Raw genomic sequence first — 14838 nt, forward strand, 5'->3', positions numbered from 1 at the left:
TTGTTTTAATTCATTGAATTTTCACTTTTATTTTTTACTTTGATAATCAACTAAGTAAAGAATTATTTGAAAAATATATATAATTTACAGGATTTTTTTTTGTTTTGCAGGCTAGGGCGCTACCCGCGGCTCGTTCGGGCTAGCCCTAACGAGTACCGGACTTTTTAGGGCCGAGCTAAAAAGCCCTATTAAAATTCAGGCTCAATATTTAAGACCCAAACCCTATAATTAATCGGGTTAAACGAACCATCTCATACGGCCCGACCCATTTTGACAGCTCTAATTAAGATCAATGTTTTAGAAATTGAATCAGACGGTCCAACCGATTGAACCTTAAACCAATCTATACTACGGTTCAATTATTTTGACGATTCAATCACAAATTCATCCAAACTCAAGATTTAATACAATCAAATCATAAACTACAAGTCTCGTCGGTTCGACATTATCCAATTTTTAAAAGATTGATTGAGATCCCTAAGCTCAATGTAAATTGCCACTACCCAAGAGTGCTTAGATGAGATGACACGGTTCTCTTCTAGATTGACTAAGGTCCTGAATTCGAATTCAGGCTTAGGAATGCAGCAGCGTTAAAACTCGAGTTTGCCGCTCATTTAGGTCCTATAATATTCGAGAATTAGTCTCCACAATTGCGCACGGAGGATATCAATTCACAATAAAAAAAAAAAAATGTAAGTTGCCACTTGACATATTTTGGTTCTTTTCCATTTATTTTTTTGTTTAACAAAATTATTTATGTTTCCTATTCAACCGTATAAATCAAACAAACTAAACTGAAATGACATTCTTAATATTTTGCAACTGTGGTTGGTTCTTTGAAGACTTTGTCGTTTCTCTCTCTAAAAAATTCTAAAGAGAGAAGAAGAGCGTGTGAGATCATCAGAGTGGAGACCACAGTTTGCTTGATCAATGAATTCTTTCTTTCATCTCTCAGCCTCCATCTTTTGACTTTTCTAAATTTCTTCATTTTTCATTTCACTTTCTGAATTTCTTATCCTTTTCACACGTACAACTTGTTCCTTAATTCTGATCTCAAACTGTTTCAAACATCCTTGTACCTTTGTTCTTGTTCTTTTTTTCTGTCACATAAAAAAAACCAAAATTTGATCTAGAATTTTTTTGTTACATTTTCTCATATCCAAAATTGACATAAGTGAATTTTGATTCTATTTCAGATTCATATATTTATGACCCACAAATTTAAATCATCAAAGTTTGGAAATTTATCATTGATCAAATCAAAATTTTCAGTTTCCATTGATAATGGGTTGTGCAAATTCCAAGCAAAAGCGATGTAGACATTGCAACAATACTTATTCACCTGTTCCAAGAAGCTATTCAATGCATGTTCATCACCCACCTCAATCTGATGAAGACAGTTATCATGTTGTTGCACTCACATCAACCACATTAGGTACTCTCAAACCACTCAATTCTTCTTCTTCAAATCAAAAGATTGTTCCTAGTGTTAATGGTGTTCATGATTTCAAGTTTTGTAATGGGAAAGTTAAAGAGAGTGAAAGTTTTAGGTTTGATAGAGAAAGTTTAATGCAAAAACTAAAGAAAGAAAAGGAAAATGAGAGAAGGGAGAAAGAGAAGAAGGAAGAAGCATTGGAAAGTGATGAGAAAGTGAAAGAATTTTCAATGGGGTTGATTGAGGCAAAAACTTGGTCTAACATGATTGAAGAAAAGTTAACAAAAGTTGTTCCTAAGACACCAACAAGAACACCACCTGGTGAACCAGAAACAATCAACACATGGGAATTAATGGAAGGTCTTGAAGATATTAGTCCTTTTCGATCGCCGAATCACTTCAAAAGCTTTTCTTTTGATGTCAATGGTGGTGGTGAAGGTGTTGATCCTCCAAAACCAATGTGGCTTCAAATTACTGAGGAAGAATCAAAGCTCAACCAGGTTGATTTTGATCCTGAAGTGATTTCATCGTTTCGAAAATCCTTACAAGAACAATCTCAAGATAGTCCTTTTTACCTTAAACAAACATCAATTGATGAAGAGGAAATGAAAGATGATGTTTTTGTAGATGTTAAGATTGGTGGAAAGGAAAAGGTTGTGTTCTACTTCACAAGCTTAAGAGGGGTGAGAAAGACTTATGAAGATTGTTGCCAAGTAAGGATGATTTTGAGAGGGTTAGGAGTGAGAGTTGATGAGAGAGATGTATCAATGCATTTAGGATTCAAGGAGGAGCTAAGAGAGCTTTTAGGTGATTTGTATGGGGGAGGAGGATTACCAAGGGTTTTTGTTGGTAAGAATTACATTGGTGGAGTTGAGGAAATTGAGAAACTTCATGAAGATGGAAAACTTGAGAAATTGTTGGAATGTTGTGAGAAAATTGAGGATAGTTGTGGTGGATGTGAGAATTGTGGTGATATAAGGTTTGTTCCTTGTGAAACTTGTTTTGGAAGTTGTAAAATCTACTATGAAGATGGTGATGACGACGAGGAAGAATATGATGATCATGGTCGTGAAGAAGGCAAGTTTGGATTCCAACGTTGTCCGGATTGTAATGAAAATGGACTAATTCGCTGCCCCGTGTGCTGCTACTAGTTACATCTTCCAGGTGATGTTTACTACATGTTTCGATTATCTGTGAGTTTGTCAGAATCATAATGTGTTACCGTGATTTTATCAAACTCATTGTGATTTCAGACATGTACTAATAGCACTGGTTTATACCAAATTTTGAGTTTTATCATTCAGGGTCATTTTGTATTTTTTTGTGAGATTTTTGTTGTATAGTTGAGTCTTTAATATGGTGGATAGAGTGAATAACATGTTCTAATCACTTCCTCTGCATAACCAATGTAGTTTGCTGCAAAGTGTATACTTTTTATTTTACAGAAAAAGATAGAAAGGTATATATACAATTTCCTTTCATGTAAAATTCAAGAAAGTTGCAAAAGAAAATTACAAATACAAAGATAGGTAATATTACTTAGTAGTATTTGCTTTCTTCCACTTAACAATGTGTTATCTTTTCTGCAATTTTATAACTGTAATATTTGGATGTCATTATACTCTGGAATTAATTGAAATTGAATCTGCAAAGGGAAACTTGCACAATGCATTTGTTTGTTTATGAAACACGAACACCGATAACACATTAACACGGATAGATCGACACAGATAATCATTCGAAAAAATGAAATAATTGAATGTAATCAATCATGTTCATATGTATCAATGTTGTGTAAGTGTCAAACACCTACATGAATCAGAGAACAAATACATCTTCAATATAAAGTGTCGATGTTACATAACTTTTGTATATTTTAGGTTTATGTGCTCAATGCAATTTCCACTATGCTTGTCCATCTTTATGCTACCAACTGTTGGCCACTTTACAAGTTATGATGATTAGTAGTTAGCACATAGCACAACTTTTCTAGCACTTTATTTTTTTTATTGGATTAGAATTATTACTACAATTCCTTGGTTACTAAAAATGAATAAATCAAGTAATTTTTAAATGAAAGTGTTTTATAAATTCCATGCCTTACATATTTCATTTTATATTTGTTTTCAACTTAATATAATTTAAAGAAACATTCCACATTTTATTTGTTTTTTTATAAATTCAGGTTAAGTTGGACACAAGTAGCATTTTAGGTAGACATTGTCTTTGGTCAACTTCGGCTAAGAGACTTGTGATTGAGTCAAATAAATGTATCTTTGGATTGAAAAGCTATGTATTGTTAATGTTCTCCACTACTCTTCCTAAAATTATATAATAATAATAACTTTTTGTTTGTTTCTTTTTCCTTTTCTAAACATGGCTTTGAAGATTACTTTAATAAAGTAGATGATTACTTGTCAAAAATATATACTTATGTATGGTAAACAATTTCTCATAAAACCTAGTCAACAATTGAAAAGCACATGAAATATTATTCTCAAATTTCTTGTCTGTTTTTATAATTGAAAAATGTTAGTGTATTAGTTTGTTTACAAAAGATTAGTCTATTAGTTATTATCTTAGCATTTTTGCTTTTATCAAGATTTAAATTTCGGTTTTTTTAACTCTTTTAATCTTTAACTCAAATCAGTTCAGTTACCTAATTCTTCAAATCATACAGCAATTATAAATGAAGCATTCTCATACAATGTAAAAATATTGTTGGAATACAACGTCGATTTTTTGATATTTAAATAACATCGTTCTTTTTCTTTTGACGATCCTAGCTTATATAGTTACTTGCTAGTAGATGAGTTTTTTTTTTCGCAATTTGTAATAGTTGAGAAATAATTACTCTTTTTTATTGTTAATAAGAGATTAATTACTCAAATATGTAAACACAAGTAAAAAAAACAAAACGGCATTGATATCTTCCGTTAGTAAATTTTTCAACACACTTTAGTGTCGAAATCAAACTTTTTAATTAGAAGAATCTGAAACCCCTAATTTGAATTTGTGATCTTCTAGGAAGGAAAACAACACATTTTAAATTAGATGGTCCACAACATATAGATTTGAAAAATCACCAATTTTGACTTCAGGTATTACACACACCGGCCATAACTCACTCTTTCAAATGGGAACTTGAATTTTGAAAGAGGTTTTCAAACTTTTCATTAACATTTTTATTGTTCATTAAAGGGAGTACCACATTTGTGTTACCTAGTTTTTATTTTATTTTTGAAAGAGTTTTATCTAGCTAGTTATATGAAATTAATATTTTTGATTAACATAAGTATTGACGTGTCCGTTTGTCCGTTTTTTTTTTTTGAATGAAAATTATAGTTGGCTACTATCATAGGATAAATTAAACATTCCTTCAAAAAAAAAAGGATAAATTAAACATGAAATTGTAGAATGAATTATGCTATATATTAATTATCATTTTTATTTTAAATACTAATATTTAATTCAAATTTTAATGATAATTAGTTTAGATTTTATTTGTTATTGATTAGTCGTTTAAGTTTTAGATAAGGTTTAATTTAAAGTTTAAATTAGAATTAAATTTGATTTAGATTAAATTAAATTTGTTTAAATTTTGAAATTTGAACAAAATTCAATTATTTAACTTGGTAAAAAATGATAAAATTATAAATCAAAGAGTTTAAATTTAAATTAGAATAAAAAAGCTACACCAAAATTTGATTATATATATTCATAAAATGTAGGACTATAAACCAATGTCGTGCCATTTACTAAAGAATACACAACTAAGGAACATAAGAAATGATACAAATGATTTGTGACAAAAAGAAGCAAACTATTTTTCCTTACCTACTTTGTGTCTTTTTTTAATCATCTTCATGAGTTTATGTATTGAATGGACCTAGCTAGAGGCAAGAAATTCTCAATAGGCTACACGTCCCTTGTCGTCCAATCAAAATCATAATCCATTTAGGTGGTTGGTTGTAGATGACAATTACAGTTCTTAAATGCTAGAAGTGTCAATTGCTTATATTTATTTGGAGGATAGTGTTAGATGTAGAATACTCAATACGTTAAGGCTTCAACAATAAAAAAGATGTAGAATACTCAAAATGTTAATCCTTAGCAAAAAAAATCCTTATGTATTGCTTTTGAAGAAATTCTTAGAAATTGTGGTTTGGTCTAACAAAACCTCATAAAATTGACTTGTGAGATGAAAATTGTTCTCACTTATAATTACATGTTCAACCATATTTTATCTGATGTGAGACTCTTTAAGACACTCCCTCCTAACCAGCATTATTGGGCTTGGTCGTGAACATAGATGGTGGATGACCCGATAGTGGAAACTTGATAGCATGCGGTCGAATGGATATTAACGGAGGTTCTGATACCATATTAAAAATCGTGGTTTGACCTAATACAACCCCACTAAACCGACTTGTGAGATGGGGATTATCCTCACTCATAAACACATGTTAAAACCATATTTTATCTGATGTGAGATTTTTTGACGTAGATAATGATCGCATGTTCAAAAATTAACAATAATTAAACTTTTCACAAAGACCAAAGTTAATATTTATCCGATTTAATGGGGACTAAAAAGTAAAAATATGCTTTTCTAAGCTATCATCTTATCTTTATGTAGCAATAAAATCTATACATCATTACTATGTTAGAAAGAAGTTAAATAATGCCCGTCTAGAGGAATGAAACCAACCATGAAAATGTAGAAACTTTCACCACATTTGAAAGAGAGGAAGAAAAAAAAAACTACTAATTTTGTGTTCTATGAAAAATGTACTCTTGATAACTTATGGCTTCTGAAAGTGCACTTATAAAAAAGTGTGTATGATAGAAATTAACCTTAAATAAATTGATCGTCAAGTAAAACTGATTCTGATTAAAAGTGAATAAAATGTTAAATGATTTATGATTTGATACGTTCATATAAAAGCGGGTTGAAAAATAAATTCAAATATAAAAATCAAATGTAGAGACAAAAAGGCATAATTCTAACTTTTGTTTAGAAATGAAATCAAACATACGCGAAAAAGTAGTGTCCAAAATACAATGGATTGCAAGTGGATATTGTTTTAACTTGAATTCTGCTCTTCTCCCATCACATTTTGCTCGCTTCAAACCAAACTTCCCAAAATACCCCTGCGTGAGTTAACTCACGCAAATGTTATACTCAGCATGAGTTAACTCACGTAGCGTGAGTTAACTCAAGTGGGGTGTTTTTTCATGCTTTACACCTGCGTGAGTTAACTCAAACAGATGTTTTTTCATGTTTAACTCCTACGCGAGTTAACTCAAGCAGATGTTATACGCAACGTGAGTTAAACCAGTCCGCGTGAGTTAACTCACACATGAGGATTTTTGGAAGTTTGGTTGGGAGTGAGATTTTTTGTTAGGAGAAGAGCATTTTTCTTTTAACTTTTATTATGGATATAAAAGGGATTGACCACACTACTCTACTCATTCAGCAGGACAAGCCCATAGATGCTTTGTAATCAACATGACTTTTCGTAGAAAAACTTACAAATTATGATGATTATGAAGGACAATGAGTGAAAGAAACATTCAAATAATCTTATATATCAATCCATGTAACTTTTTATTATTGAACAAAAATAAGTTGGTCACGGCAAAAAAGTGGTTGGGTTGTAAAGGGAATGATAAAAAAAAGTTAGGAATGAAATAATATTGGCTATGATGCCTCTGAAAAGCAAAACAATATAGTTGGCAAAGAATCGGTTGAAACATTAAAATATTAGAAAGTAGTTAGCATGTTATTATGTAAATCAATGTCAGCTTATGTTGAAACTAAGTAACAACCAAGTGTGTTGGCAGCATGAAAGTGTGTTTGATGCAACTAAGTAATCTGACATAAGTTAAGTGATTTTGGAGGTACTATTTTTCTTGTTTCAAAGGCTTCCATATTAAGTTCAATAATTGTATTGGGATGGTGGCAAATAGATGTTTGAATCCAGACCTGAGCAGAGAGGTGTGTACATTTAATGTCTGACTATGTATCGGATAGAATTATCTCTTGTGGCGAGAACCTAAGAAACCAAAAAAATTGCATTGGGATGACCTCGCGGCCTTCAATCAAGTCTGGCCTTCAATCAAGTCTAATCACCAGAACAAGTGGATAAGAAAGTGAGAATAAAGACCTTATCCTTTACAACAAACTCTTATCGCATGTGTTTGCGAAAAATTCAATTCCACGGTCACAAAACAGAAAACACGTTATATTTGAAGCTACTATGTGGAGCTTCTAAAAATCACATTGGTTTTTTGCATCGGGACGCGATAATTACAAGTCTAGCGCTAAACCAAACATAGAAATCATCTTATCACGACGATGAATGCCATCTAGAAAATAGCGTTAGAGTGTCTTTGCAGGCACATCTCCCTCATTGGAGTACCAATGGAGGAATCATCAAGGAGAGACTCATCACCAACAAGGTGATAATCACTGTATTTCAAGGCAGAAACAATCACAATGCATGATAGTGTAAACAATTTCAAGCTGAGGTTCAATCATATATCTCACCATAACGGGACATAGATTGCCTGCACTAGCAGGTTCACGCAGTTACACGCTATAAGTAATCTTTGTTTCTAATTTAAGATCAGATGGTTCGTATTATACGGTCAATAATTAACTTTAAATAATCTCGAGTCTCGACCATTAGTTATTCATCAGAAAACCGAGATCTATAACTACGTCAGGGAACCAAATCCATCATAATGTCATGTGGCAATACTATTTCCTAAATCTTGAATTATCTGCACAAATATTTGTATTATAAAATATGACTGGATGTTTATCAGCAGTACATAGCAAATAAATTGAACAAAACTAGTGAATAGAAAAATAAACAAGAAATTATCCCAATACATACAAATATAAACTCAATCAGAGTTTCTGATTTCTATAAAGATACATACACAAACCAGCTGCTGCTCATCATGGATTCTCCAGAACTAATGATATCAACATTTGCACCAGATAAGTAGCCGATTACGGTATACCAATACAGTATCGCCAAACAATTGTTGTTTTTTGCTTGTGTACAACAGCCAAACATTTTAGTGTATGTTTTGGAGTTTCATTTGTTTTGATGATGACCCAAATCAGCGGTTGATTTCGCCGCACGAGATAACATATCTGAAACCCAAAGAGCTCCTTTCGCGAAGTAGCTGCTATTGGCTATAGCACTACCAGCAGCCATAGCTGCTCTCCCGGTAACTGTTGCCACAACTATAGCGGTCGTCCCAGTTACCGTTGCAGCTGATTTGGTTATATCTGTAACATGATACTTCTCATCAACAGATTTAAATGTTTCAATGCCTGAATTTATGGTTTCAGTCAACCCGATTTTGTTGCTGAGTTCAGCAACCTTGTTTGCTGCTGTAGATGATACACTGCGCGACTCGTCAAAAGCTTTTGCCATCACAAATGCATCTTTGCTCAGCACAAATCCTTTCGCTACCATTGTTTTGACAACCTGTTGTGCCATAGTCAGTGCTTCTCCAGGGGAAGAAACAAACTTATCCATGTGCATATCCTGTGGAAGAAAAAAATGTTGAAACAAGTTGATAAATAAAGTTAAAACTACTAACTGTAAGCATTAATAATTAGATTAATTAATTAATTAATTATCATGAATCGTGTGAAATTATGTTTTGAGCCATTATGCAATTTAATTAAGTAACAGGCCTAAGGATTTAGTGTCAGAAGTTGAAAACTTCCTATAACTGTAAATAACGAACAGGATCAAGGATTTTATCTCTCCCATAAGGTTTCTTTGTCATGAGTCATGCCTATCGGGTACAATTCGGTGGCGCCATTTAGGTGTATCAGTGCTTCATAGGTCATGAGTCATCAATATCAGGTCTTGAGAAAGAACGAACGAGTAATGGTTAGATTGCGATTAGGACGATGATTACTTCTACTCTCTACCATCATACCATCATGGAAGAAGGTATGTGTCTTTTATGTTGTGGGAATCATAAATTCTGAAGTATTTATGATTATGGCAGGTTTCTTGACTACAGATTACACTAACAACAAGAAACGGCGAATCAAGATAGAAGTTCACAAGCCAACTACAAAAGGCCAACGAAAAAATAGATTGTGAAACAATTGACTAAGGCCTTATTTGGATAAACAACTTAATTAAGCGCTTATAACATAAAATATTCAAATTGTTTTTATATCAGCTATAAGCAATTTTTCATAAGCTATCCTGGAGATTTATGGCTTTCCAATTTTCCAAACCATAAATTTCCCACATTCTGAACATTGAATTATATTCAAATAACTTTAATTTCTGTGCTATATACTTGAACATGTGTATTCATTCCAACGGTATCAAAACAGTGATCTCAAATTGTTAAACCATGGTTTATGAATATCTCCGAAAATGTAAAGAAAAAAAAAAGACTTTTCTCTATAAGTAAGAGCATTCTAGGAAGGATTTTATGCATACTTGTGAGTATGTAATACTGTCTTCATGGTTTGGAGTAAGATTGTTCCAGTTATTGCTGTCATCTGTATAAGTTTCCCAGCGTGAAATAGAAATGCATCGGTCCAAAATCATTGATCCCTGAAACAGCATTGGACCAAAATCAAGATGAATTGAATTGAACAGACACAAATATCACAATATATTAAGTAAAACAAAATTCTCTAATGTAATGCAATTGAAATTTCATATATATTTATCGTTTGTCGCCCATAGTAGAATTATATTTGGAAAGGACAGAAAGCAATGAAGCTATCTATCACTATTTAGATGCTGAACTTAAACAATCCATAAACAAAATACAGTCATTTTCTTCATCAACGTTGTTCCGGAGTGGGCCAAGACCCAATCAGGGTGAAATCATAAGTGGAGTCTATTTCCCTAAGCGTACGACGGAAGCCACTTATCCTAACTGGGTGATTCATCTGACATTGACTCAGCAATGACGCCATATCATCATCCACTCTGCCTACTCAAAACCAATGGTATTTCCCACAAAAAGCTACGCGTCTATTCTTTACCTATATATATCTCACCTCATTTACATATTGACTCTAGAAATAGAGTACTTGCCGGAAACCACCCTGCCAACATACTCGTGCAACTATATGCTGCCTAACACACACGTTTTCTACTCACTCCGACCATTCTCTCGGCCCACATTTGGATCAAAAAGTAAAACAAACTATAAAAAGATTTCAAATCTATCTCATACATTTCAGTAAGAAAGCATATAGCGACACTCCATCACAAACTATGTACCATGGCATTGTAATAGACATGAAACTTGAAACAACACGACACGGAAGCACAGCCATAACATTGGTGTGTCAGACAAAATGATGTAGATCACATGTCTGATACAGAAGCCCACGACACCAAAACTTTCATGCTTTATAGATTTACAAATATCTAAGTAGCACACAATTAATTGAAAGTTGAAAAGAACAAGGAAATTCAATATGTATTCAATTTTTCCATGATATCCAACAAAGTTGATAAAAGCCTTACATTCAGCAACAATGCAGTTTCCAGGGCATAAGCATCCCTAAAAGTCACATATGCAGTAGACTCATAATCACTGGACCTGTATCATTATTAAGAAAAAAAAGTCATTTTTTCAATTAGTTCCAAGAACTCTTCACAGATACTATGAAGTAAACTAACATTTCTACCATATAGACCTTCCAACTTACAACATGCAATCTTTCTATTCAAGTCAACGAACAAATTATAGAACATTTTTTAAATAATATTCTATATCAGCATCCTAGCAATTATTAAACTTTGTCAAATTTTGATGACATGGATAAGCATGCTAATTGTTATTGATTACAAAAACTAATTATTATGGCAATGACATTTAAGAAGATAATTTTACAGCTTCATTAAATAGTTTTTACAACTCACTACCAAAAAAAAGACTATCACTACCAAAAAAAAAAAGGTTTTTACAACTATTAGATAATGAGTAAAAGTGTTTAACAAGAAACATTATGAAAAGTTAAGCTGAGATAAGCTAGAGTCTATTCTACTCTATACGATAAAACAACAATCTAAGTGGTTACATCAGTTCAAATAGGTCGTTAATTACGTTCAGTAGATGATTAATATATATCAAGTGTCAAAACTCATTAACCATAAACGCAGTTTCATTAACTATGAATTTGAAAGTCATCGACCACGGTTTTTAAGTGTCCAAATCCCGATGTAGGGAAACACCTGAAAGTTATAGTTAACTGCGTCCAAATTCTTGGTTAATGAAGTTACGTGTGACATTGAACTCAAACCTAGAAGCAAAAGGTTTCATTTTTACTAGAACAAAATTTACCAATAAACAGTGTTATGTAACATTACCTGATTACATCAACACGCTCGATTACACCACAGTATCCAAAAAAGTTCTGCACATCATTCTCTGTCGCTCTCGGGGTTAAGTTTGTGATTTCAGCAGTATAACCACCAGGATACATTATCAAGCGATCGCAAGATATCAAAATGGGAAAACAGAAACAGATTCCACAAACCTGCAGAAATCAAAGCAAGTCAAAACTTTGACACCAAATTAGAACAAAAGAGAGTGATCTTGCAAGGAACATTTAAGTCACTTCAGAACTCTTTGGTTGCTCCATTTTTGAGACTATACAATGCAATGTTAGAGCAAACAATGAAGATAAAGTAGTAGACCAACATTAAATATAGCATTTTAATTTATGTAGCACCAACATTCCATATTTAAGGTGTGTCCGATGTTTGACACGTGTCAATGTCCGATACTGACACATGTGGTTATTATATTCAATCACTCTCATTTATACAGATTATCAGTGGTGTCTAATTATCAATGTCGTGTTTGGTGTCTGTATCTATGTTACTGTATCTATGTGACGGTGTTTCATAGCCTATAAATATATCATTTAGGAGCATTCAATTTAATCTACTACATTCAAAATATGCAATAGTCCCTGATAAATTTAATGTTCCTAATCACATAACTAAATTATTTCAATAATTCAATTATTGAAATAAGAATGAAGAGTGCCAAGATCACAAATACTATATATTGGCACTCTGTTCTAACAAAATCCAACTCAATTAAGTTCTTACATCTCAATATAAAAATATTGATTAATATAAATAAAACAAGATTGATTAAAACAAAAACAAAGAAAACAACATAAAAATGACAAAGTGACAAAAACAAACATGAGAAAACAAAGTAAAGTACCTTGAAAGAGTGAAGCAATATTGAAAATTGTGAAAAAGGATAAGTACTTTTATATGTAAATTTGTATTTGAAGTGAAACAGAGGAGAATAGAAGAGAAGAAAAACAGAGAAGGGAAAGTGAAAGTGTGTGACCACAAGAGATAGGGGCCTATATCAATTATGGTATGGTTATGATTATGGGAAGAAAAAAATTAGTTATTGTTGAATCCCACGCGCGCTCGCCCTTTGTTTTTTGCATTGTTTCTTTTTCTATTTTAATAATTGTTGTATATGTGGATCATTCTGGTTGGGAGGCTTCCAACCACAATATATTACATCAATATATAATTATTTATACATTCATTCAATGATGTGTTCACACGTTAATTAATAAATATAAAAATAAATAAATTGTCATATCCATTAATTAATGTGGAAATACATCGTTAAATTCATGTGTAAGCTAATCATACACCGAGAAAATATACTAATTAAACTCAGTTTTTATATTAGCCTGGTGACCAAATAGATACTCAAATAAACATACAAAATAGACAATGTGTGATGGCGACTAGTTCAACTTAAAACCGCATATAAAATATACTCTCAACAAAACATTAAGATTGCACGTACAAAAAGAGGGATGTGATTTCTCGGGTGAAGTTGGCTTAAGGTCTTCGAGTCTGTTTTTCTCAACGTTTCAAGTTTGACTCTTCAGAGTGTCGATTTCGATGGGTTAGTTTGTCTTTTTAGAAAAATGAGGACAATAATTTGCATATTTGCAACAAAACTATTTTAACATAAATGTTCTTTTCATTTTTTTTTTTATCAAATAGCCCCGTGGCTAAAAATTCACATTTTTAGATGAATAAGTGGAGAGTATGAAGTTCGAACTCTGACACTTACATATATAATGTGAGGTCTCTACCAATTGAGCTAAACTTATATGAGCGTTCTTTTCAAGTTTCCAGTTTCACATTAGGGCGATACACTTAATGTGTTTGGGTATCGGCTAGCTTTGTTTTGTTGTTCCTCAATGAACATGTATGTTTAATAGTCTTTTTGGCACACCTTATGCTGAAGGGACTGTTGTGGTTTTGTTGATATAATTCATTTTGACTTGTTCAGAAAAAAAAATATAATATAAATTGGATTCCTTTTAAAAGAAAAATCGATTGACTATTAATTATTTAATGTTTACTTATAAAATTAATAATAAATAGTAAAGCTAGTCAAAATTATTTAATGTTTACTTTTTAATATCACTTTGACTCAAATGATAAGAGACTCATACTTTTTGTCAAAAAAAAAAAAAAATCGTACAAAAAAGTAAATGATTAATTATTCGTTGATCGACAATTTTATAGAGAAAATAGATGACAGTGACTAACCAAAAAAATGTCAGTGTAGCAAAAGTGTGAATAATCATATTCACTTCTCGTCTAATAAACCTAATCTCAAAGTTGAAAGAAATTGAATCCCAACACATGTATATATCGTACAATTTTCTTATCAATCGAGCAAAGATTACGGAACTTTAATAATCTTTTTCTAATCAAAATAAGAAAATGAACATTTATCAATTACTATGTTTAATCACATTGGCGCGTGATGCGATTTTCTTTGCTAAAGAGCGTGTTCCAAAGCGAAATTTATTAATTCCTGGGGATGGAGATTTCTTGAATTGGATTGGCTAGGAATCTAGTTGATGCCAAGATTTTGTTGGAAGCAAAGAAAGTTTAGTAGTAAAACGGTAGTTTTCTGCTGCGTTTCATGTTCATTAGTTAGTGCTAGTACTATTTTAGGAATGTGTAAAATATAACTCAAAAATCTTTTACACGTTCAGATTGACCAATCTGAAGATATAAAATGCATATCTCTTTTACAACTATTAAATGATCAATTCGAGAGTCTAAAATGCATACTTCAAATTTTTAAACATTTGAATCCAAAGAGTCAAAATTGAAAAAAATTTAAAAAATTGTTTTGGAGGCTTTTAAAAACTATAGATAAAAATAAGCTCTCTCTTTGGTAGAATTAAGTTGTCCATTGCTTCCTGAAACAATCTATCTCTAGATAGAGTACATAATGCATTAATGGAATGCCTTTTTACCAGGCTTACTGTGAAAGTATGATACTTTTTGAAAATGTGTACCATAATTTGT

General features: G+C 32.0%; 2 protein-coding genes across 3 annotated transcripts; one reads left to right on the forward strand and one right to left on the reverse strand.

The window, feature by feature from the left end:
* Positions 1 to 799: 799 nt before the first annotated feature.
* On the forward strand, positions 800 to 2983 carry LOC11416301 (uncharacterized protein At3g28850). The gene has a single exon (XM_003621128.4). The coding sequence runs from the start codon at positions 1285 to 1287 to the stop codon at positions 2584 to 2586; it is 1302 nt and encodes a 433-aa protein (XP_003621176.1). The 5' UTR covers positions 800 to 1284; the 3' UTR covers positions 2587 to 2983.
* Positions 2984 to 8204: 5221 nt separating this feature from the next.
* On the reverse strand, positions 8205 to 12848 carry LOC11422399 (binding partner of ACD11 1). 2 transcript variants are annotated; one of them, XM_024769634.2, is made up of 6 exons: positions 12695 to 12848; positions 11824 to 11993; positions 10978 to 11053; positions 9931 to 10047; positions 8526 to 9006; positions 8205 to 8490 (listed from the first exon to the last, which is right to left on the reverse strand). In XM_024769634.2, exons 2-5 carry the CDS (start codon positions 11937 to 11939, stop codon positions 8548 to 8550), a joined length of 768 nt encoding a protein of 255 aa, XP_024625402.1. In that variant the 5' UTR covers positions 11940 to 11993; positions 12695 to 12848; the 3' UTR covers positions 8205 to 8490; positions 8526 to 8547. The 2 variants fall into 2 exon arrangements, with proteins under 2 accessions (XP_024625402.1, XP_003621177.1); XM_003621129.4 differs by having other exon boundaries at positions 8205 to 9006.
* Between the last annotated feature and the right edge of the window lie 1990 nt (positions 12849 to 14838).

The sequence above is a fragment of the Medicago truncatula genome, chromosome 7, assembly GCF_003473485.1.
Source record: "Medicago truncatula cultivar Jemalong A17 chromosome 7, MtrunA17r5.0-ANR, whole genome shotgun sequence".
Taxonomy (NCBI): Eukaryota; Viridiplantae; Streptophyta; class Magnoliopsida; order Fabales; family Fabaceae; genus Medicago; species Medicago truncatula.

Coding starts and splice junctions, on each gene's coding strand:
- LOC11416301 (XM_003621128.4), top strand. CDS start 1,285: ATGGGTTGTGCAAATTCCAAGCAAAAGCGATGTAGACATTGCAACAAT.
- LOC11422399 (XM_024769634.2), bottom strand. CDS start 11,939: ATGTATCCTGGTGGTTATACTGCTGAAATCACAAACTTAACCCCGAGA. Junction 10,048..10,977: donor AAACTGCATTGTTGCTGAAT/GTAAGGCTTTTA, acceptor ATGCTGTTTCAG/GGATCAATGATTTTGGACCG. Junction 9,007..9,930: donor ACAGTATTACATACTCACAA/GTATGCATAAAA, acceptor TTTCTTCCACAG/GATATGCACATGGATAAGTT.